Source organism: Oryx dammah, unplaced genomic scaffold, assembly GCF_014754425.2.
Source record: "Oryx dammah isolate SB20612 unplaced genomic scaffold, SCBI_Odam_1.1 HiC_scaffold_24, whole genome shotgun sequence".
NCBI classification, from domain to species: Eukaryota; Metazoa; Chordata; class Mammalia; order Artiodactyla; family Bovidae; genus Oryx; species Oryx dammah.
This window is the reverse complement of record NW_024070208.1, coordinates 20,608,451-20,633,764: the sequence shown is the minus strand read 5'-3', so window position 1 is coordinate 20,633,764 and position 25,314 is coordinate 20,608,451. Positions and strand designations below refer to the sequence as shown.

The following is a 25,314-nucleotide window of genomic DNA, read 5'->3' as shown; positions in this document are numbered from 1 at the left end:
GGCCTCAGCTTGGCAGCCTGGCCGGGCTGGGTCCCCCAGAAGGAGTCTGCTTTCAGCGAAGCAGCAGGTGTGTGATAGTTAAAGATGGGTCAAGTCAGGTCCTTGAATACGTGGCCTGCTGGTGCCTGGTCAGTGCCAAAGACACCTGCGCGGCCTCCCAGAGGGCCTGCCGTAGGGCACTTGTGGGGCTCTGCTTTCTCTGCATGGGCAGGTGGGCCGGTTGTTACCGCCCTACTGAGAGCAGAGGGAACGGAAGGTCCAGGCTCACTCCTGGCCTCCCCTCGTACAGGGGAACATCCCGCTTGGTACTGGAAACCAAGAAACGCACCCATCCACTCATCTCTGGGCCAAAGTTTTCAAAGAGAGGCGACTCCTCTGTCCACGGGGCTCAGAAACCCTCTGGTCACTTACTGAAATTGTTCTTCTCTGCAGAATGCTGTTTGGGAAGCAGCTGGTTTTTCCCCCCCCCCCACCCTCTTTTCACAGTGTTCTGGAAATTTCTGCTGGATTAGGCTGAAGATGAAGCCAGTGTCCTGGCAGCGGGAGGGGGGACGCGGTGTGTGAGGGCCCTGCCTGGGGACCACGCTGTCTCCCCCAGCCCCAAAGCTCAGCTCCACTTCTCACAGACAGTTGCCTGGGCAAGAAGGAAGATGAAATGATATTTCGTTTCTAATTCTTGGTCCCCCAACCCTAATAGATACTCACCCAGCCTGTGGATGAAAGCTAGGGCCCTCCCTTCCCGCAGTTATGAGGGCAATCAGAACCTTCTGGAGTAGAAAGGATTTTGATTTCCATAACTGTCCAAATTACAGGGACTCCCCCTGGTGGTCCAGTGGTTCAGACTCCAAGCTTCCACTGCGGGGGGCTGGGGTCCATCCCTGGTTGGGCAACTAGGATCCCATGTGCCGCGTGGTGTGGCCAGTGAGTAAAAATAAAGACAAAGAAAAAACTTCGCTTAAGAAATACAGTTTTTAAAAGGAATTACACGTGTAGCATATGCTTTGCATTTCTCCTGTACTTTTTTTGCACGTTTTGCATAGGGTTTGACCCCCTCAAGTTTGAGAACCGCTGGTTTGGAGACTACACTGAGCTTTGTCCAGCCTCACCAGTTTCTTCTGGCATTTTCTTATAAGAAAAAAAAAAAAGTCACCCAGGGCGGGGGAGAGGTGCAGGGGTGTTAATGGTGATAATGGAGGAAAACAGACTAGGAAAAATTAATAATTGAAATTAAGCCAAGGTTGCTTCAGGCTAAGGGTCCTTCTGTGAACTGAATAAAGCTTTCCTTCTCCCAGGCCCATGGGATGATATTCTTATTGTTCAGGTTTTATTAGAAAGAAGCTTTTATTTATGTTATTTTGACTCTGAATCTAAGTATTCGTAACTTCTGTGAGAAAGAAAAAAAAATGTTTTTTCTAGTTTAAATAAAAATGTTTAAAAAGTTCTCAGTTGATGCTGATTCTGCTGTTCTGGGGTCCATATTTTGAGAATTGATGACTTAGAGGTTTGAATGTTAAACCTGATGAAAACCCGGCGTGGGGTGTGGGCAAGATATTTTATATCAACACATTTTCAGAATGAAAATGTATAGCAAATGTTTTAATACTTGCCTTTCTTATTCTTTGAGTGCCAATGTCAATGTTTGGAAGTTTTTGTGTTGTTTTTGCTCATCCTAAGCCCACTAGAGCCAGAGGCTTGTCTGAAGAATAAATGTTTGGGACATTTGTTTTATGAACTGCATTAATGCACGCCAAGTCAGATCACTGTGTATCTTTCTTTTCTCCAAATGTGGCCTTATTTTGAAGCCCCACAAAGGAGAGTTCACTGTTCGGGGTAGACTCAGCATGAGGGTCTCTAGGATCTGCCCTTATCAAACTCCGGTTGATCATAGATCGACCCTGACATCAAATGGTGAACACACTTTATGTATTTTGCTTGTATAGGTAAGAAAAAATGAGCAGGGCAGGTAGGGATCATTGGAGTCTTGATTTTTTATTTTTAGCATTTATTGCTTATGGGACATGAAACTGTGCTTTTCTCTTTTGCCTCACGTTTTGTATATTTTTTGTCTTTGATGAGACTATACACAGACTGCCTGAAAAACTCCATGCTTCAGAAACATAAGGCTGGCTTGTCTTGGGGGTGATTTTAGGTCTTTGAAATTGGTGATAAACCCTAGGATCTGGGCTCTGCCTGGGGAATCCCGAGATGGTGTCCGCTGGGATCTTGTAATTAGTAACATTTGAGACAATAAAAGTCAACTCAGTAAAATTGACTCGTGATTCTTTCCCTGCCTGGAGTTGACTACTCAGTTGGTTCATCACTGGGGTACAATGTTAGCAGCCCCAGCTTTCCCAGGACTGTCTGTTTTGATGTATGAAAATCTACCTATCCCCAGACAGAATGTTCAAATAGAGGATGAGAGTCCAGGACATCTGGCTTGTTCTTTAGCCCTGGATTCTAGCTCCCACCCCCCAATGTCTTTGCCTTCAGGGAGAAAGAGACATGGGAGCCTTTAGTATACATCCAGCTCTTTGGTTGGTTGCTAGGCAACTGAGAACAGGGCTGGCAGGACAGAGCTTCCTGGTGCTGACTCTTACTTAGAGCCTAGATTCCAACAGGACACTGCGGTCCCCTCATCACGGGTGGCCCTTACGTGATGGCTTAGTTTCCCGTTGCACACTACCACACTGCTAGGGACTTACCACAAGTTTATTCTCTTGGTGTCTGGCAGTTAGGAGAACCAAAATCAGTCTCCCTGGGATAAATCAAGGTGTGGGCAGGGGTGGTTCCTCCTGGGGCTGTGAGAGGAGAATCCGTACTCCTGCCTTTTTCTGTCTCCAGAGGCTGCCTGCATTCCTTGGCTTGTGACTCCTTCCTTGCATTGCCCCCACCCTATTTCTTCATGTCTCTAATACTATGATTTTCTGCTTCCCTCTTAAAAGGACCTTCTTATAAGGACCTCCTTATCCTCTTATAAGGATATAGGGATCTTATAAGGTGATCCCTCTTATAAGGATCACCTTATAAGGATGATCCACGCTCATCCCCCTATTGCCGGCCCCCTTAATCTAACTAAATATGCATATTCTCTTTTGCTTAATAAGGTAATGTTCACAGGGCCCATGTATTCATGCCTGGAGAATCCCATGGACAGAGGAGCCTAGTGGGCTCTAGTGCATAGGGTCGCAAAGAGTCGGACACGACTGAAGTGACTTAGCACGCACAGGCCCCAAAGCTTAGGATGGAAACATCTTTGGGAGGCTATTATTCAGCCTAAAAACATAGTATCACAAGATATTCTGGTTCTTATTAATCTGGCCCAGCTTTCTTTTAAGCTTGATTATAACTGTCCAATCTTCCCCGGTGGCTCAGCAGTAAAGAACCCGAATGCCCACACAGGAGATGCGGGGGTCATGGGTTCGATCCCCGGGTCCAGAAGACCCCCTGGAGGAGGAAACGGCAACCCACTCCAGTATTCTTTCCTGGAATGTGGACAGAGGAGCCTGGCAGGCTCTAGTCCCTGAGGTCGCACAGAGTTGGACATGACAAGTGGCTTAGCATGCGTGCATAGATTAGGTTAGATTTGAAGGTTGCTGAATTTGATCTCAAGTGAACCTTAAGAGGAGTGCCAAGCCATTGTTTGACTCCTCATCTCCAGCCTTGCCTGGTTTCTGCAGGTAAGGTGCAAAGGCAAATGTGTATTCTCTTTGAAGTTCTGGAATTGCCTGCCTCCCACCGTCCCCACAACCCCCAAATTGGTCAGTTGGGAAAGACTGAATGAATTTTTCATGATTAATCCAAATCTTGGATCCCAGAGCGTGGACTCGAACCCGAGTCCAGTCCTCTGAGCTGTTTGTGGTCATTCAAAGCCATGTACAGTGGCCTCACCTCTGATGGAGGAATCAATTACCCAGCAGCCGATGGTATACGACCATTTGGCCACACGATGGCGCTTCACGCCTAACAATTCCGCGGCTTCTCTCTATCACGGATGATTTGAAACAAATAGAAAGGGGAGGCAGTGTGTCCTTTCTCAGAACAACACAGATACCATTGCCAGAGAGCAAGGGGCTGTTGGGGAGCAGAGGTGAGCTGGGTTCAATAACCGAGGGAAGCCCTCTGTCCTATTTTATAGGACTGTGGTAAGGATGAGTTAATATTAAGTGGAGCCAAGTGAAATTGCTGACGTCCAACAGTCTTTGACCCACAAGGGCAACAATTGCATGCGGTTCATCCTACAGGGTCTTGTGCCAAGTCACAGGGAGACTTGGCAGAAGTGAGTTGTTATTATCACGGCCAGCACGACAAGAGGACAACAAGCCCTCACTATGAACATTTAGAAGAGTTGCTTTGTCTTCTGGAAATTTTTTCCTGAAGATTCTTACTAGTAGGACACTCTGCTGTTTCCATGGACTCAAGTTCCGAATAGGAAAATATGCCTGACAGACATCTACATATCACAGCTATGCTATCAGTCAAGCCATTTCTCGCTAAAGCCTGCCTTCAGCAAGGTTGGTTCCAGCAAGGATGAAGATCAAGGCTGACACGGTACCACTTGTTCTCTGAGTAAAGGTGAATTCTCACCTCTGGGGTTCAGGGCCCCCTTTGCTGTCTCCTGCAGAGCCTCCCTTGCCCCTCCAAGCGAGCACTCTGCACCTGGGGCTGGTATTGAGACTTTTCTCTCTGATGTACCTAGATTGCATCTCATCCCCTTTTAGCAAGTCTGGCAAGTGCTAGCTGATATTACTAGCCTAAGGAGTAGAGACTGTTTTCCTTTTGGCAGAGTTTTCAAAGCTGTAGCCAAAAGCAATGAGAATTTCAGATACCTGGGGCAGGCCCGTGGGATGAGGATAATTTTGGTCATAAGAGCCTCTGGGAACCCAGGAGTCTGCCTACATCCCACTTGGTGGTCCTGCTGCATTAGGCCCTAATAGGGAGCTGGAGGTGTCCTGGGGGTCCCCACTAAGAACACAGATCTACAGTCCTAGGAATTCAAAAGCAAATAAAACTAGAGACTGGTTATATTTTATCAGAGAAAGATTCCCCCCCACCCCCAGATCCTCTTTCCGTGCACACTCCTCATTTCTTTCCTCGCACTCTCCTTCTCATTTCTTTCCTCTATGTCTAGAGATTCACCCCAGGAACACCCCTCTGACAGCTCACTCTCCCCCACTTGTCATGTGAGAAAGGAAAGGTTTGTGTTTCTCACTGACATTGGACACAGACCACGGAAGACAAGAAGGTATCTTGTAGGCTCTCACCACGTGTCATTGATTATCCATCAAATGAGGCTGTATGTTTACAGACTTATGTTGAAGGTGGGGAATGAGGTTTGAACCCTTCAGTGCACCAAACATGGGTTAAAAGTGAAGAATCCAGACATATTCTATGGTTCAATTCGTATGACATTCAAGAGCAAGCAAAACTAATCTATAGAGAAATCCATTAGAACAGGAGTGGCTGGGGGTGGTGGGGTGGGCTGAGAAATGGTTGGAGGGACCTTTATGTCATGATGGAGACATTCTATGGTTTTATTAGGGTGTGAGTTACATGGATGTAGATATTTGTCAATGTTCATGGAACTGCCCACTGAACGTCAAGCAGGAAGCAGTGAGAAATGGCCTAAGAACCACAGTCCCTGTAAGTGTAGGAGGTCCCTGATGTCATAGAAGAGACAGGGAATTTCCACGTAATCCAAGTTCTCACCAGGCTGTCTACGCAGTGGAAAAACATGTAAAATGTCAGCCAATTTTCCAGACAGTTTCAAAATCCAAGGACGTTTGTCTTGGTGCTCCTGCGGCCTATGTCTTTTCAAATGTTTACAGAGTATTTACAGCAAGTAGTCCTCCGGGTGGCAGTTGTAATTAGGAAAACTGGCGGCGAAAATTAACACATACCATAAAAGAGAGATAATTGCTCCACTGTCATATACAATATTATTATCAAATGGTATTCACCGAGACAGCCAATTGGTCCCTACCAGCTCCATCTTGTTGTTCTAGGAAAGACTCTCCCCGCTTCCTTGTTACCCTGAGGATGAAGCTGCCACAGCTCGAGAAAGATATGCCATATGGTGCTTAACATCAGAATCGGAATGAGCTTGTGCCTTTTGTGTGAGATGCTGAAATTTATTAGAAAATCAGAAAGCCTCATTTCCACCAAGTTCCTGAGACCTGCCATCTGCTGCATGAGAAAGAAAATGGAGATTTTTTTTTTTAACCATTTACTTATTGTGAAATGTGAGAGTGCTGGTGTGTTTAAGAAAGCAGGGCTAGGGGCCGGGTTTGGTTGGGGGGGGTTGCATAAGAACAAGCCAGAGCAAGCCCACTTGGCAGGGAAGAAAGAAGACTGTCAGCTGAATGGTGGCAAAGGCTTGGGAAGCATAATTATGGAAATCACCTATTCCAGAGCGTTTCCCCCCCGCCCCCCGCCCTCCTCCTGACCACATGTTCCTTCTACACAGGAACAGCCCATGGGGAGGCCAGCTTTCAAGAAGAAGGAAAATCTCTGTTTCAGAAAGGAAGAAGAGGGAGCTTCAACAAGCACCAGCCTCTCTGAGTATTAGGTCTCTCTGGGGAGAGAGCAACGCAAGCAGGACAAGAGGAAGCAGACAAGGAGCCCAGAAGGCTGAAAGGATGGGGCGGCAAGGGGGGTTCCCAAAGGGAGATGCAGGAGGGCGGGGGAGGAGGAGGGGAGAAACTCTGATAGGGGGCGGGGATGTGGTACCCAGTGAGAAGGAAGACATCTTCCAGCGTTGTTAGGAAGCTTACTGTCATGTTGGGGATACAGAGATAAAGCTGTTTGGTACCATCAAGAGGGCATGTCAGATGCCTGGGGATTCATTTCAGGGGGATGCCTGTCGTCTCTGGCTTCACTGGGTTCACAAGATGCTGGCTTGACCCCGAGTCCCTGTGACTGTCCTGTCTCTCCACAGAGCCCTGCAGCCTGGAGAGCTTACCTAAGCCTTTGCTTCTATTATAATTATTTTTACCCTTGCTTTTACATCACAGCTTGGCATGTCTATAGGAACTGCTGCAGGCAACGTTCACCGATACGGTTAGTGCCCAGGTTTCTCAACTCTGGTCACAACACTCAGGATGTAAAAACCTTCTAGCAAATAGGCTGCGGAAGCCTGAAATGGAGCAGTGATGGTGGGGGTTGGGGGAGGAGGGTAAAGCTTTAAGGCACCAGGGAGTTTCACATTATGACATTATAAAGTCAAGTTCAGGTCAAGGCCGGCCTTTCCTGGACCACATCCAAGGAGGTTTAATTAAAGAAGAACTGAAAAAAACTCTCAATAGGCAATCTCATCCAGGAGGCGGTCTCCCAGCAGGATCCCAGGGGCATCCTCAAAGTTAAGTTCAGGTTCTAGGCCCTGCTCTGGGGCCATGGGGGGCCACCCGAGAGTGCAGCCCGTACCCTCAGCCTCCACGCTCCCCAGGTGCTCATCATCATGCAGGTAGGCGACCAACAGCGTGTCCAAGGAAAGGAGGAATGCATGTAAAAAAGCCTCAGATGCTCCAGGAATCCTCATCTCCTACTGAAGCCAATCCAGGAACCAAGGCTTCAGTCGAGACTCTGCACAGACCTTGTTAAGGAGGAATAGACTTGATGGGAGAGGGATCAAAGTGAGTTTCTGAATTTGCAGCGAGATTAAGTGGAAAGCGACCAGAAACCCCAGTGTCCAGCTGTGATCCAGACAGGCAGGTCCTCCGAGCCTTCTCCCACCCAGGGTGGTGATGCCCAAGAGCCGCCTCCCTGGTTCTGGACTCGAGCCTGTGAGCTCTGCACGGGCAGAAAGGCGCAGTGGTGCTGTCGGCCCCTCAGGGAGAAGTTGGTGGGGGGTCAGCCTTGGGGAGCAGGTCCCACATGCTTGCCTGGGCTCAGGGGAGGCAAGCGGCCTTACTTTTTACTCCCTCGGCAGGTCAGGGCCCCATCGTCAGCTCCTGGCCTGGGGGCTGGGGATTAGCTCTAATTTCCCTGGGGGGCGGAGGTTGGGGGGTATCCGACCTCTACAAGACAGGCTTCCTCTGCAGATGCCTGGGATTCTCCTGAGCCGCTGGGGGCAGACAGGACGGTGGTGACCACTCAGATCTGAAGACGCAGCATCACTATGGTAAGGAGCTCTCAGCATCCTCTGTTCTGACTCCCCCCTCAGCTCCCATTTGTCCAGCAGCTATTAATTGCAGGACTTATTATCTAAAAAGAGCATCCATCTAACATCTCAAATTCCTGAGCACTTGCTAAGCACCAAGTGCCTCTTACCTATTATGTTGTTTAATCCTGACTATAGTCCTGTGGGTCTTCTCAGGTGGCGCTAGGGGTCAAGAACCTGCCTGTCAGTGCAGAAAATGTAAGAGTCTGGGCTTCCATCCTTGGGTCAGAAAGACCCCCCGGAGGAGGGCATGGCAGCCTACTCCAGCATTCCTGCCTCGAGAATCCCGTGGACAGAGGAGCCTGGCAGGCTGAGTTGGACGCAACTGAAGCAACTTAGTGCACATTGCAAGCACAACCCTGTAGGAGGGGACCATTCTCATTCCTATTTTCCAGATGAAACAACTGAAGACCAGTGAGATTTGATGAAGGGCTGGGGTCCAACAGCTGATGAGACGTGGGTTCACCAGTCAACCCCCATAGCCCAGCTCCAGAACTCTCTCTCTATAAAGCTAAATAACAGTCCTCCAAAAGAGTAAGCTCTCTGTTTTCCAGGTTACCCTGTGAGTAAGTAGGCTAGATTTAGAGAGGTTAGGTAATTTACCCAAAACCACACAGAGACAGAAACCACTCTGGCTCCAGGATCCAAGCTGTTTCCTCTCGGTGGTCCCCAACCTTTTGGGCACCAGGGGCCGGTTTCATGGAGGACAATATTTCCACAAACTGGGAGAGGGGGAGGGGGAGTGAGGGGATGGTTTCAGGATGATTCAAGTGCGTTACACTCATTGTGCACTTTATTTCTCTTATATCAGCTCCCCGCTCAGGTCATCAGACATTAGATTTTAGAGGTTGGGGACCCCTGCTCTAAGCCATACCCCCTGTCCAGACCTGTGTTACACTGTGGGCTCCATCCCCCAGAAAAAAGATGAGAGGCATGGTGAGCAAAATTGGGTATGGACTGTACAAAGGAGATTTAGCAAGAACTTAACACTTGCTGGACTTCAGATAAACAGAAAAAAACGGCTTCTTTCGAATACTGATGTTTCTCAGAGGTACTGTGGTTACTGCTCGAAGAGTCCCGGAAGGATCTGGATTCTGTCAGCCAATGAGAACACCTGCCTGCTTGATGATCTACTTGTTATCAGGGCTAGTTCCCAAGTATTGAGAACTTGGGTGCTGTTTGTCATTCTTCCCCATTTCCCTGGGGCCCTCAAATGTAGAAGGAGTGTGTCTTGGGGAGAAGCCCTGACCTGGTATGCAAGAAGTAAATACAAAAGACCTAACACATACCTTGGACAAGTTCTGCAGAACCGGCCTTTTTTATTTGGCTCTCTCTGGGGATAGAGGGAGTCCCCTGATTTCAGCGCCCAGAAGAAAGGTGTGTTTACAATCAGCAGAGGGTGAGGCAGCTGCTCTCACACAGTATACTCGGGGTCCCCAGTGATTAGTTATGCCGCCTCTGGGGACCATTGAACGTCAAGTGCCGGGCTGACCCTAGGTCTTCAAACCGAGTTGCATCACCCCGTGTGGCGGTGACCCAGCAGCAGACGGCTGGATTCTCCTTGTCTGGGTTCCCTTCATCATACACTAGGAGCCTTAGGGAGGATGTTTTCACTGGACTTGGCACTTGTTTTGAAAGATGGCTAGAATGAATAGTTGCTATCTTTGTTACTGTTGGATTGATTTTAAATGCCTTTAAAAGGTATCTAACGAAGGGCTTCCCTGGTGGCTCAGTGGTAAAGAATCTGCCTGCCAATGCAGCAGACGCGGGTTCAGTCCCTGGGTTGGGAAGATGATCTGGAGGAGGAAATGGCAGCCCATTCCAGTATTCTTGCTTGGGAAATCCCATGGACAGAGGAGCCTGACAGGCTGCAGCCCATGGGGTTGCGAAAGAGTTGTACACGACTTAGCAACTAAAAACAAACAAACAAAAAAATGTATTTAACGATTTTCCTGAGATCATACTTGAGGCTTCAATTCAGTACTTACTTATTCAGTAAGTATCTATTAAATACTTCCTATGTGCCATGGACTGTCTTGGCACTTGAGTTGAAACGTAGATAAATTATATCTACTTTTTTGATTCCGAGGAGCTTATAATTTAGTAGAGGGGAGGGAAAAATAGTATATATGTGTGTGTGCATATATACACACACATTTTGTGTGTTGTGTGTATATATGCGCATGTTTAGATAGATAGGAAATGTGGGTTGTGTGCATGTGATATTTTAACAAGACAGTCCTGTGGTGACAAGGATGCAGGGGGTTGAGCGATGAGCCTAGGACCTAGGGAAGGCCAGCCAGTGGCCAGTGCAGGAAGTGAGAACAGTCTCAGAGATGAGATGGCGATGGAGCTGAGACTTGCCACAGATGAATAAACAAAACGGGGAAAGGACGATAGGAGAAGTGTCGTCTGTTTGGGGAAGAGCAGGAGCTATCTGGGGTGAGCCTAAGCCCGCAGGAGTAGGTAATAGTGAGCGTAAATGAAGACAGTTCTAGTGGTGCTTTGAAGGCCAGGCCAGGATGTGGCCTTGTGAATGGGTCACACACAGCGGGGTGGGCAGACCTAGGAGAAGATGAACAAAGGGGACCGGGCCACATCGTGGTGGGGAGCTGGAAACGCAGCCGATCAGGACACACCTTCTGTCCCCAGAAAAGAGCTGCTAGGTGTTTTTTTTGTTTGTTTGTTTTTTTTTACTTTTTGGCCACATAGTGCCTCCTGTTGGATCTTAGTTCCCTGACCAGGGATCAAACCTGCGCCCCTGGCAGTGGAAACTTGGCATCTTAACCACTGGACCACCAGGGAAGTCCTCTCCTAGGGTTTCGAGCCCTCTCCTTCCTGGTGGCAGTGGCCTCTTTCCTTTAAGAAATCCCCATAGATGAAAACCCAAATTTATAAGACAACTTGAGGCTGATATTTGTGAGACAGGAGAATTCTTCACGCTATGAAGATGCTTTTTTAAAAAACTGAGCACCCTTGGTACTTTTAAGCAGACTCCATTCATCCACAAGCCCCCAGATTAGGAGCCCCACGTTGTGGACAGTGGGGCAGCCTGTATGGGTTGCATTGCTCTTCACTCAGCAGAGGCATTCATGGGTTCTCTATTTTATTAAAAAAAAATTTTTTTTTTAATCAGAAGAAAGGAGGAAGGAAGAAGGAATCTCACAGATGAAAGAGCAAACCCAGTAGAAAATTCTTTTTGTTAATTCCAGTGTTTGCTCTGTGTTATTGGTATCTGTCTCTATTTTCCTCCACTTTTGATGTCTTCCTTGATGGCCCAGTGGGTTAAGAATCCACCTGTAATACCAGAGACAGGGGTTTAATCCCCGGGTCAGGAAGATCCCCTGGAGGAAGAAATGGCAACCCACTCCAGTGTTCTTGCATGAGAAATCTCATGGACAGAGGAGCCTAGTGGGCTGTAGTCTATGGGGTTGCAAAGAGTCAGACACGACTGAGCAGCTGAACACACATACATGCCACAGACACACACAGCCCGAGATTCATTTTTGTAAAGAGAATTGTTTTCTCACTGCTTTTTGGGTGTGACAGTGGGTGGGATCCGTCTTCATCCTTCTAAACATTCCTTTGCCACCTTTCTGCTTCTGAACTCTTTGTTCTAACCGTATGACTCCCTAGTTCCAAGATGATTACAGTGAATACCTTCTACTTCTAATCCAATTCCAATTTAGCTCATACGTTTTCTCTATGGAAATGACTTTGTCCTAAGCTGGGAACGAGCACAGCAAACTCACGAGAAACAGGGAAAGGTCCGACTCATCTCCCCAGGAGGAGGCTATTGTGTGATTCCTAAAAGTGACCCTTCAGATATCTGTCACCGGGGGTTCCATGCTTCGTCAACCACATTTTTCCTTCACTTTGTGTTCTAGTATGGATTCATCAACACCTGTCTGCAGTCACTTGTGATAGAGAAATTTGGTGAAGAGACATGGGAAAAACTGAAGTAAGTCTATGAACGGAAAACTGAAAACTCTCAGGTACAATTGGTAAGCCTCTGGTGTTTTGAAGGTTACAAGGCTTTTACTAGCCTATTGACTAAATCAGTTGGTTGTTACTAGGGTGATCAGATTCCTTGAACGCACCAAGTAAATACAGAAAAAGCCTGGTATCTCAAATCTGTCTTTAAGGAAGGTCTCTCTATCAATTCCCCAAACCAGCCTTAAAATAGGGCTCTCCTGTGACTAATACAACATTGTTGTATTATTGTTGTCCTGCCGCTAAATCGTGTCAGACTGTTTGTGACCCCATGGACTGCAGCCCGCCAGCCTTCCCTGTCCTTCACTATCTCCCAGAGCTTGCTCAAACTCATGTCCATTGAGTCGGTGATGCCATCCAACCATCTCATCCTCTGTCGCCCCCTTCTCCTCCTGCCCTCAATCTTTCCCAGCATCAGGGTCTTTTCCAATGAGTTGGCTCTTTGCATCAAAGTACTGCAGCTTCAGTGTTAGCTTTTATTTCATGAATGAGTTCGCTGTTTTTAATCACAGAAGAGAAAACATCTACGTTATTCGCATGGCACATAAATGGAGCTGCTGAAATCTCACAGAGGAGGGGGTAATACCCTCTTTTAAATTTAGCCAGAATCTCTCCTTAGGTTTTCTTTAGATAACTGTTATGGTTTTCCTCTCTGCCTCTGTCTGTTAAGCCCTTAATACTGTTTACTTGGCCGTATAGTCTCCTGTCTGATTCCTGTAATCTTGGGCAGCTCTTCCACTTTCTTGGAGGCTCCAGCTTTAAAACATCAGGGGATAGGGTTGAATGGGGTCTCAGAAATCTCCTGGTCTTATGAAGAGGGAAGAACGGAAAAATCTGGAAAAATTATTAGCTTCCTCAGTTACTCAAAGGCATGAAAATGAAAAAAATTAGGCGCTGCTCTGCCTATTAAATCGCCCAAAATTTTAAATGATAATTACCAATTCTGGTTAAGATGCAGCAAAATGGGTAATTGCTGATAGCATTTTAAATTAGTGCAATCCTTGGGGAAAGCAGTTTGACAACATGTACCAGAACTATGAAAATGAGGAGATCTTTTGAAGTAGTAATTTTATTCCTGAGAATTGATTCCCTTAGAGACGCACGTGTATATGCCTGTGTGTACATGTATATGTAACACAGCCTTACGTTTATAAATAATAAAAGAAAAAAATCCTTTAGATGTTCGAAAACAAACCAACTAAGAAATGGAATGGCAAAAGAAACATGCACCATTATTCAGATAATAACAAAGATCATGAAGCGACTTGTGAGATTTTACAACAGTGTAAGTAAAAACAACAAACAACAAATAAACAAACAAGAAGCCTCCCCAAACAAGACAAAATTCACCTAACCACTGAGTAAATGATGCAAATGAAAAAGAGAAAGAACAAAATAACGAATTATTCATACTAATTGAATTAGAAAGATAAAATGCCGTATTACTGACTTTTTCCCTAATACCTATATTTTTTCATTGCTTTTGTAATGTAAAAACCATTGCAAATACTTAGTGCAATCTTTCCTCACGTCTACCCCCATTTTACAAAGGAAATAATTAGAGCTGAGAATTCAGCAGATTCGCAAACAGGAGGCTGAATTGAGGAGGGGCCCAGCGGGCCCCACAGCCTCAGCCCCTCTGACCACACACTGTTCACACGTGTGCCCTGACCCCCTCATTTAGGGAAAGGCTGCCTGAGCCATTTCCCACAGCATCCCTGGGGTAATTCGCTTAGAGTATTGCAAGTTTGGGCTCTGGACTATATAGGCCAAGAAAACGCATTTCCAAGTATTTCGAGAGGAACACTTACGTAATTATGATCAGAGAATGCTTGAACTGGAGGGTGCTGGAGAGATCATCTAGCCCAGATCTCTTCATTTTTACAGCTGAGAAAACTAAGGCCCAGAGAGGTTAGGGGATTTGCCCAAGACTGCACAGTAAGTGGGCAACAGAGCCAAGACGAAATGTCAGACGCTTGAAGTGCTCCCTTTGGGCCCGTTCAGCTGCCTTGCCTGGAGAATTCCATGGACAGAGGAGTCTGGGGCTAGAGTACATGAGGTCACAAAGAGTCAGACTTGACTAAGTTACTGTAACACTAACCTGTCTTGGGAACAAAAACATTTGAAGTTTTTTTTTTTTTTTTTAATGCTGTTACATTGTAAAGGGTGAACTCAGTAAGAAGAGGAAGGAAAAGAATAGTCTTAGATTAGCCCCTGCTTTGGGCTGGACCTCTACCATAACTGATCCTAGTAGCCCAATAAGAACACTACAAAGCAGGTTTTTGTCTCATTTCGTCCAGAAGGAAACTTGCCAGAGGTCACAAGGTTAAGTACGAGGATTGGGACTCAAACCCAGACCTGTGACTGTGAAAGCTCCTCTTTCTAATAGGCCACACTGCCTGAAGCAAGGACGAGCGACTGACAACACAGATTTTGATTCATAACGAGAGTCTGGGTGAGAATGTTAGTCGCTCAGTCATGTCTGATTGAGCCACCAGGCTCCTCTGTTCATGGGATTTCCCAGGCAAGAATACTGGAGTCAGTAGCCATTCCCTTTGCAAGGGGATCTTCCTGAGCCAGGTATCAAACCTGAGTCTCCTGCATTACAAGCAGATTCTTTAGTGGGTGAGCCCCCAGGAAAGACCTGTCTGAGTGAAAAGCAAGGGGCATTTCTGTAAACTTGGTTTTCCTGAGCTCCTGTAGAATGCCTGGTTCTGTGGAAAACACTGGAGGATGAATGACTCAGATAAGCCATTTTGCCTGGATGGTTTTGTAGTCTGTAGAAATTGCCTGTATACCTCGGACATGGGGACTACTGTCCAAGGCCCAAGGCAGACAGAAACTGGTATCATTTGCTCTGCCATAGCCGGACGGGGGTAGACACGCCACAGCCCTGCCCCCTTTGCTTGCCAGGGCGCGGTCAGTCCTAGGACAGGTGGTGAGCACAGAGAACATCGGGTGGACATTGCCGGCAGGGGTGGGTAGGAACCAACTCCGGGGAGAGGGATTTGCACTCTCAAGGGTGTGGCTGCATGTCCCAGGAAGTCAAGGTCAGTTTCAGCAGGGGCTCTGAGGCCGCAGTGCTTAGAGCTGAAGCCCAGATGCACCTGGATGTGACCTAGGTGTTTCAACATCAAAAAAAAAAAAAAAGTAGCTAACCTTGTAGGGGTTGTTTGACATGTTAAATGCAATAATGCAAGCAAGACACTTAGAAAAAGAGTGCCTGGTCAGTGGCGAGCACTGAATAGATGTAAGCTGTGTGATAGGAGCCGATGCTCACTGCGTTCCAGAGGCGGGTGCTCGGTGAGCTGGGGAGAGGTCCTGGGGAGGTAGGGTTTGCCTCCCACTGGACTGGACTGAGTCCTGGCTCTGCTGCTTCCCCAATCGCTCAGATGCTAAAGAATCCGCCTACAATATAGGAGACCTGGGTTTGATTCCTGAGTTGTGAAGGTCCCCTGGAGAAGGGAATGGCAACCCACTCCAGTATTCATGCCTGGAGAATCCCATGGACAGAGAAGCCTGGTGGGCTCCAGTCCATAACATCCCAAGGAATCGAACACGACTGAGCGACTAACATTCACTTTCTGCTGCTTGGGGCAGGCCATTTCACTTCTCTGAAACTCATGATAAAAGGTGAAGACCCTGTCTTTTAGGGTCTCCTAAGGTACCCCAAAGTACATAATAGGTGCCCAGGAGGTGTGATTCCCCTCCAGAATCCAGGTGCTGCGCTGGGTCAGGTTATATGTGACATTCACAGGCGCCACTTTACCGCTGGTCGGATGACCCTGCCTTCCATCTGGAGGAGGCAGACGTTCCTCTAGGGTGTCTGCTCTGCCCAGAGGAAACCTGGCTCCCAAAATGAGCATCATTCGGTGGATGGCGTTGCCTCTGCTTCTGTCTCCAGACTGATCTCCCCAACACCCATTGTCCAGACCTGCCTGAAGGACCCCCATACTCGCCAGTGACCAGCCTGGGACAGGGAGGGAAGGACAAGCTTTTGTTGATCGATTTTTGACTGTGAACCTTGTACCGTCTGAGCCTTCGCTCGACTGGTTGGCCCAGAGGAATCTATCCTGACTAGGAGAGTGGGCAGGGTTCTGGAAATAACTGAAAATAACCAGAAATAGCCGGAGCAGTTAGACATCAGTGGAGATAAACCAGCAAGGTGTTGTCTGCCTGTGACAGGCAGCTGAATGATGCTATTTAGAGAAGGCCTCTTTTTATTTGTTAATTACTTATTTTTGGCTGTGCTAGGAGGTCTTTGCTGCACGAGCTTTTCTCTAGTCGCAGCAAGTGGGGGCTGCTCTCTAGTTGCGGTGCGAAGGCTTTTCATTGCGGTGGCTTTTCTTGTAAGAGCCTGGGCTCTAGGGCTCACGGGCTTCAAAGCACAGGCTCAATAGTTGTGGTTCAGGCTTAGTTGCTCTGAGGAGTGTGGAATCTGCCCAGATCAGGGATTGAACCCATGTCTTCTGCATTGGCAGGTGGATTCTTTACCACTGAGCCTCCAGGGAAGCCCCTACGGAATGCCTCTTGCCGTCCCCTATGTATGGAACAGATATAGCATGGCCAGCTATTAAATATCAGGACTTTGATTGGTTGAGATAGTCAATGTATTTCTGTAAATCTAGAGGGGAGAAAACCAGCTTCCCATACGTATAGCAAGTAGATGCTATACAAGAAACTTTTCCCAGTTTTCACCTTTGGTGTGACCTCACTGTAAATGGTACATTTTCTCTTCCTGTCCCAGAAGGGCACTCCTCACAGCATCCCAAACAAGCAGGCTGCCCTGGTATCCACAGGAAGGTGACTGAGATATTTGAACAAGCGGTGAGGAAAGGTGCCAGGCAATCAGAGGAATGTGTCTAGGGACAGAGAACCGAGTGGGGCCATATCCCAAGTTTGTGTTGCTAGATTTCACCTCTGTAATCTTGAAGTCTCAAAGGATGTGTTTGAGCACTAGACACCTTATGCAAAAAGTCTAACAAGCTCAGCCCCCAACAAAAATTGCATATTATAACTCATTAAAAAAAAAACTGTAGTGCAGAAAACTCAACTCATCAAGTGCAAATTAAGGCAAGATTATTTGCGTGCAAATATCTCCTTCAGGCTACATTTAAATAACAAGTTCCCTGGTGCTTTTAAAATAGAATTATAGCAAAAAAAGAAAACCGCATCAATTCCTAGACAAATTTTAAGAAGCAATGATCAGGTAAAATGAAGTATGTCTCCAGACTTTACAACATAAATTTTACTTTGTATGAAATAATCAGAAACAGATGTTTCTCCTCCTTTGTCTCCATTATCACTCTCTCATATACCCTAGATTTATAGATTTCTAATTATGAACCACTCTTTAATAACCTCCTGACTAAAACCTTTACCAAGACTTAACAGTGAGAAGCAACTAATAGATTAAGAAGAGTAAGTTCCCTGGAGTCATATAAACTTTTACTTTTTGCCCAGATCGTTTACTAGATGTTTGACTTGGGCATGTTTATTTACTCAACAATATTCATTTAGTCCTTAGTATGTGCCAGCCAGAATTCCCAGTCTTGGGAATGGTGATGAAGGAAATAGATGAGGGCTCTGTTCTCTAGGAATATGTATGTATTCCAGGGTGGGGTGGCAGACTATAAACAAGTAAATCAGATTGTGCTAAGTACCGTAAAAGTACAGGGTACTCAGACATACATAGACATGTATCCATTCCCCACCAAACTCCCGTTCCATCCAGGCTGCCACATAACATCGAGCAGAGTTCCATGTGTTATACAGTGGGTTAGGTAACCTTTTTGCTCTTAAAAACAGTCGAAAACCCCAAGAACTTTTGTTTATTTATCAGTATTTATCATATTAGAAATTTAAACTGAGAAACTTTAAAAAATGGCTGCTTATAAATTCATCTAAAATTAATAGTAAATTTAATTTACTTAATAATGTAACACGCTTATTACATGTCAGCACAAATAACATTTATATTTATGAAAAATAACCACATTATTCAAATAAAAAATTAGAGAGTCAAGTGTCACTCTTTTTAGATTCTTGCAATCCTTTCATGTTTGAATTGCTGAAAGACAGTTGAATGTTCTCCTCTGCACCCTGTCTGTTGTGATCCAAGGTTTCGGTTGAGCGAAGTGAAGAAAACATAGGAGGAAGTACTTCAGTACTCTTTTTAGGTAATTGTGGAGATTCGTTTAAGCCTCACCAAAGCTCCATCGGTGGTCATCTCTCAAAGATCAGTTACAATCTGTGTGCATGTGTGTTCAGTCTTGTCTGACTCTTTGTGACCCCACAGACTGTAGCGTGCCAGAATCCTCTGTCCATGCGATTCTCCAGGCAAGAATACTGGAGTGGGTTACCGTGCTCTCCTCCAGGGGAATCTTCCCAACCCAGGGATGGAACCCACGTCTCTTGTGTCTCCTGCATTAGCAGGAGGATTCTTTACCACTGCACCACCTCGGAAGCCCACAGTTACAATATTGAGTGTGAAACCAATGACCTTGGTTTCAGTGACCTTGAAACCAAACACCAATGACCTTGTCCATACTCCATTAAGTGAAAGTTCCGTGGCCTGTGTTATCCTTTCAAATAAATCTTTCCCCATCATTTTGAGCTGTCATGCACGAGTCATTCGAAAAATACTAGCTCCCTGAGTTATGCAGATCTTATGAATGTTGACATGATACCATACATTATACAATATCAAAATCACATTTGTCAATATCACCACAATCCCACCAGAGCCTCTTAGAATTGGGGAGCTAATGAGCTCACAGTAGCAGATGCAAGTTTTCCAAAATTCCAATTTTCACTTGAAAGCTTGAGTTTGATCATTGGCAACAAATTCTGTCAGTTATTTTCCTTGAAATGACAAGCTAACTTTGTTCTTTCTTTTTTTTTTAAGAAAATGTCTGCCAAATATCCAAGTCTGAGTAATCGTTATTTGTCTGTCAGTGGTTCTTTCAAGTAGAAATGATGTCCTATGAAAAAAGTGGCTAATTCGTCTCACAAAAGCAATCGTAGATGTGCTTTCCCCCGAGGTGCCCCCTACACTTTTGTATACAGCAAAGTGCTTTCTGTGTACATGTGCTTCCCACTGCATCACAAAGAATGTTCAGAACAGGTAGACTTAGGGCCAAGATTTAATAAAGCTGACATTTTTTTACTGCATCACAAAGAACGATCTGAAGTGAAGCTGGCCTTTTTTCTTTTTTAAACCATGAATATATAGCAGTGAAGAATACAGTGATCATTTAGTACAGATTGATATCACTATTATTCAAACTAAGGCACCAATAGTTTATCCACCAATGCTTTTGCACCATTATCACAAATATCAACCAGTTACAAGGGTGAATAACATCTTCATTTTATTATGAAAGTGGTTTTGACTTCATGGGCCCCTTAAAGCCTCTTAGGGACACACAGGGGTTCCCTGGAATACAGCTTGAGAGCATCAGAGTTGAAGCAAGAGAGTCTTTCTCAGTGAATCATGTCTGACTCTTAGGCTCCTCTGTCCATGGAATTCTCCAAGCAAGAAGAGTGGAATGGGTAGCTATTGCCTTCTCCAGGGGATCTTCCCAACCCAGGGATCAAGCCTGGATCTCCTGCATCGCAGACAGATTTCTCTACCATCTGCGCCACCAGGGAAGCCCTTGGATCCCACGGTGACACTCAGATCTGTTATAATTCCCTACCTGCCATAAGGGAACTCTCGAAGGAACGGCTTCCCAGGCTTTAGAACCAATCCCGTTTTCTTGGCCTGAAGCTTGCTACAAAGTTCTATTTATTTTTTCCTGTGGGCTTTACAGCTCACTCTGAACTCTTAGAAACCATTACATCAGTTCAGTCATGTTGAACAATGTAAGATCTATAACTTGCAATTCTTTGGCTTGCCAGGTTGAATCCCAGAAAGTGTTACTGAGCAGTGATGTCCAAGACTGGAGAATAATTGGAGACAAGTGGTTAAAAGAATATAAATTTCCAGACCCCACCTCCAGGGCCCAGGAATCTGTATGTTTATTTTGCTCCCCAAGTTATTGTGGAAAAGGTGACCTGGCCCTAGTCTCCTGCCCAGATGTTTTGGGTGTCACTAGCTGGAACCAACTAAAGAGAAACATACATTTAATGGCTGACTCTTTTAGGTAAATACTGACTTGTCCAAACTCCTGAATATGTGTCCATTTGGCCACCTACATGCTTGGAATTTTTTTTTGAGCGGGGGTCATCTACCTCTTACTTTGTTGATGTTTCCAACCCCCAATCTCACCAGCATGTTTTCCGATGGCCATTTCTCTCTCCTTTTCTTCTTACCAGAGGCTTTGTCATCTCATTGGCAGGATATCGATTAGTTAATTATTTTTTAAATTCTTGGGGAACATATTGTTTCTCTAAAGCGGATCGAATGACTGTATGCCAGTGAGCACTGACTCTGGGGAGGTGTTAGATGCAAGATTCTGGGATCAATAAACAAGGCTGACAGTCTCTGAATAACCCTCTCAGTCTGGGCATGTCTGGCATTCCACAAACGTGCAACATAGGCACAAACCACGTCCACCTTTGACACCATGAGCTCAGCCTACAGGAAAGAAGAGGCTGGCAGACTCAGGCAGGGATGGAGGGTGATGGCCACACGGCAGAGAGCACCCCACTTAAGGGAGAGGTGGTGGCTCAGACCCCCATTTGCCCAGGGGGGTGGCCCTTATGCAGCATCTTGGAAGAGCTGGATCCACTGATGCTCAGGGACCCCTGTGCCGACATGGACCCGAGAGGGAAAATACACCAACAGAGGGAGACTGGGAGCTTCTGGTTCAGTGATGTGCAATCGTGGAGACAGGGCCCCTCGGGCTGTCTCAGGATCTCCGAGTGTGTGTATGAGGTGGAGGAGCGTGGATTGAGAAGAAGGCGGAGGAACACTAATTTCACCCACCACCACCTTTACAGATAAGGAAATGAAGGCCTAAAGGAGGAAGTGATTTTGCCTCACAGCTCACTTGTGTTGGGGTGGGCCTGGGACGTTTCCTGCCTCCCTGCCGCGGTGGCCGCCCCCTCCCACCCACCCCCACCGTGGCCCAGACCACCTCTGTGTTCTCAGGACAGTCACAGCCCGTGCTGGCCACAGGAGAGGCTGCTTCTCATTGCCCCCAGGCTTTTCCCTTTGCTCACCCTATTGTATCCTCACCCATACTCCCGTGGGGCTTCCCTCGAGACGCAGCTGGTAAAGAATCCACCTGCAATGCAGGAGACCTGGGTTCCTTCGCTGGGTTGGGAAGATCCCTTGGAGAAGGGGAAGGCTACCCACTCCAGGATTCTGGCCTGGAGAATTCCATGGACTATATAGCCCATGGGGTTGCAAAGAGTCGGACATGACTGAGCAACTTTCACTTTCACTTACGATGTTAAATATCAAAGCTCACAGGTAGATACCCTCTTATTCAAACATGCACTACCCCACAGACCACTTGGCCTGCAATACAGAAACTATTGGCTCTTTGCCCTTTCCAGGAAAAGTTTGGTCATCTCATGATCTGGACAGTGGAGCTGTAAGAAACAGGTATTTTTCAAGATTTGGAAAATCTCTTTTAAATTGAGAACTGCTGTGGACTGAATTGTGTCCACTCTCAAGTTCCTATGTTGAAATCCAAACCCCCATGGGATGGACTTGGAGAGGGGCCCTTTGGGGAGATAATTTAAATGAGGTTATGAGGGTGGGATCCTTATGATGGGATTAATGCCCTGATAGGAAGAGACACTGAAGAGCTTGCTTTCTGTCTCTTGCCTGTCTGTCTGTCTCTGTCTTTCCCCACCGCACACACACATAATGTAGGGAGAGAGGGAGAAGCCAGGAGGAGCGCTCTCACTAGGACCTGCCATGCTGGTACCTTGACTTTGAATTTCTAACCTCCAGAACTGAGAAAAATAAATGTCTGTGTTAGACCACACACCAGGCTACAGTATGTTGCTTAGGCAGTCCTAGCAGACCAGTACAGGAATTCTAATGAGTATTTATGGGTCCAGAAAGAAATACTACATACCCCTAATATCACACCGAGGCTGTTTTGGTGACTGTGTGTGACTGTGGATGCCACTGTGGTGTAGCAGTACTTTCGGCAGAGAGATCCCATCACATGCCTGCCCCAGGGCACTCACACTTCCCAACCAACCAACACGTTTCGAGGCAGCAACAAGTGTATAGACCAACGTGTAGGCTGACTCACACTGCCTTCCTACCAAAGGCCAAAGTCTAGTGCTGTGATTTCTCTCTGTCTAGCTTTGACAGTCAGAAGGGTATTTTCCTCTTCTTTATCACAGTAACATCTGTTGGCCTCTTCCTGAAAGGGTGTATAGGTATGGTGAGTGCATTTTTCAACTAAAAAGTTGGGATTCAAAATTGAGTAAACACATGCATGAGACTTGGAATCAGGATGACCCTGGGAAGCATGGACTGTGTGGCTTCTCTCTGTTCACATCTATTTATTGATCTGTAGGTATAGAGAGATATAGATATATCTGTTCCAGTTCTCAGTTCAGTCGCTCAGTCGTGTCTGACTCTGCGAGCCCATGGACCGCAGCATGCCAGGCCTCCCTGTCCATCACCAACTCTCGGAGTCCACCCAAACCCATGTCCATTGAGTCAGTGATGCCATCCAACCATCTCATCCTCTGTCTTCCCCTTCTCCTCCTGCCCCCAATCCCTCCCAGCATCAGGGTCTTTTCAAATGAGTCAGCTCTTCACATCAGGTGGCCAAAGTATTGGAGTTTCAGCTTCAACATCAGTCCTTCCAATGAACACCCAGGACTGATCCCCTTTGGGATGGACTGGTTGGATCTCCTTGCAGTCCAAGGGATTCTCAAGAGTTTTCTCCAACACCACAGTCCAAAAGCATCAATTCTTCAACACTCAGCTTTCTTTATAGTCCAGCTCTCACATCCATACATGACTACTGGAAAAACCATAGCCTTGACTAGATGGACCTTTGTTGACAAAGTAATGTCTCTGCTTTTTAATATGCTATCTAGGTTGGTCATAACTTTCCTTCCAAGGAGTAAGCATCTTTTAATTTCATGGCTGCAGTCACCATCTGCAGTGATTTTGGAGCCCAAAAAGATAAAGTCTGACACTGTTCCCACTGTTTCCCCATCTATTTGCCATGAAGTGATGGGACCAGATGCCATGATCTTCATTTTCTGAATGTTGAGATTTAAGCCAAAATTTTCACTCTCCTCTTTCACTTTCATCAAGAGGCTCTTTAGTTCTTCACTTTCTGCCATAAGGGTGGTGTCATCTGCATAGCTGAGGTTATTGATATTTCTCCCGGCAATCTTGATTCCAGCTTGCGCTTCCTCCAGCCCAGCGTTTCTCATGACGTACTCTTCATATAAGTTCAATGAGCAGGGTGACAATATACAGCCTTGACATACTCCTTTTCCTATTTAGAACCAGTCTGTTGTTCCATGTCCAGTTCTAACTGTTGCTTCCTGACCTGCATAGAGGTTTCTCAAGAGGCAGGTCAGGTGGTCTGGTATTCTCATCTCTTGAAGAATTTTCCACAGTTTATTGTGATCCACACAAAGGCATAGTCAATAAAGCAGAAATAGATGTTTTTCTGGAACTCTCTTGCTTTTTCGATGATCCAGCAGATGTTGGCAATTTGATCTCTGGTTCCTCTGCCTTTGCTAAAACCAGCTTGAACATCTGGAAGTTCATGGTTCACGTATTGCTGAAGCCTGGCTTGGAGAATTTTGCGCGTTACTTTACTAGCGTGTGAGATGAGTGCAATCGTGTGGTAGTTTGAGCATTCTTTGGCATTGCCTTTCTTTGGGATTGGAATGAAAACTGACCTTTTCCAGTCCTGTGGCCACTGCTGAGTTTCCCAAATTTGCTGGCATATTGAGTGCAGCACTTTCACAGTATCATCTTTCAGGATTTGAAATAGCTCAACTGGGATTCCATCACCTCCACTAATGGCACTAAGGGGGAAATGGCAACCCCCTCCACTTTGTTCATAGTGATGCTTCCTAAGGCCCACTTGACTTCACATTCCAGGATGTCTGGCTCTAGGTGAGTGTGAGTGATCATACCATCGTGATTATCCGGGTCATGAAGATCTTTTTTGTATAATTCTTCTGTGTATTCTTGCCACCTCTTCTTAATATCTTCTGCTTCTGTTAGGTCCCTACAATTTCTGTCCTTTATTGAGCCCATCTCTGCATGAAATGTTCCCTTGGTATCTCTAATTTTCTTGAAGAGATCTCTAGTCTTTCCCATTCTGTTGCTTTCCTCTATTTCTTTGCATTGATCGCTGAGGAAGGCTTTCTTATCTCTCCTTGCTATTCTTTGGAACTCTGCATTCAAATGGGTGTATCTTTCCTTTTCTCCTTTGCTTTTCAATTCCCTTCTTTTCACAGCTATTTGTAAGTCCTCCTCAGATATCCATTTTTCTTTTTTGCATTTCTTTTTCTTGGGGATGGTCTTGATTCCTGTCTCCTGTACAATGTCGGTATAGCTGTAGATATACCAATATAGATTCAGATATTGGGGCGTCTGGTGGCTCAGCTGATAGGGAACCTGCCTGCCAGTGCAGGAGATACAAGAGACACGGGTTAGATCCCTTGGAGAAGGAAATGGCAACCCCCTCCAGCATTCTTGCCTGGAAAATTCCATTGACAGGAGCCCCTGGGGTCACAAGGAGTCAGACATGACTGAATGTGTATGCACACACCCACCATAGATGCATATAAATAGTACCCACCTACTGGGTGGGCACTAGGTCTTTAGAAAAGCCTTTGGAATCAGATAGATCTGGGTGAACGTCTTGGCTGGCTGGCTGTCTGTCTATCTTCCATAAATCAGAGAGAGCAAGGCCCTGATGGAGGAGAGTCGTCTGCAGGAAGGGCATTTCATTGTTTAACAAAAGACACTGGTCAATCGAGACAAACTCTTCCCTTAGACAAAGGATAAGTGCATGCTCGGTTACAAAGTACTAGTTAGTACTTTGCCTTCCTAACGGGCTCCAGAATGCCAATTCTCTACCTTTAAGCAATTGTTGGGACTTTTCCAGGCCACTCTGCCACTGCATAGCTCTGTGCTTTCTAATCAGAATAATTCAGGGAGGCACCAGATGGCAGGTTGGGCCTTGCATAAGAATTGCTCTGTGTATGAA

The 25,314-nt window shown here is 46.2% G+C and overlaps 1 protein-coding gene across 1 annotated transcript in view; it reads left to right on the top strand.

The window, feature by feature from the left end:
- Nucleotides 1-15,420: 15,420 nt before the first annotated feature.
- Nucleotides 15,421-25,314, top strand: part of LOC120882898 (guanylate cyclase soluble subunit beta-2-like) — a 41,774-nt gene continuing 31,880 nt past the window's right edge. Inside the window, 1 exon segment of the mRNA XM_040266715.1 lies at nucleotides 15,421-15,451. Within this exon segment, the coding sequence (XP_040122649.1) occupies nucleotides 15,421-15,451 (31 nt within the window).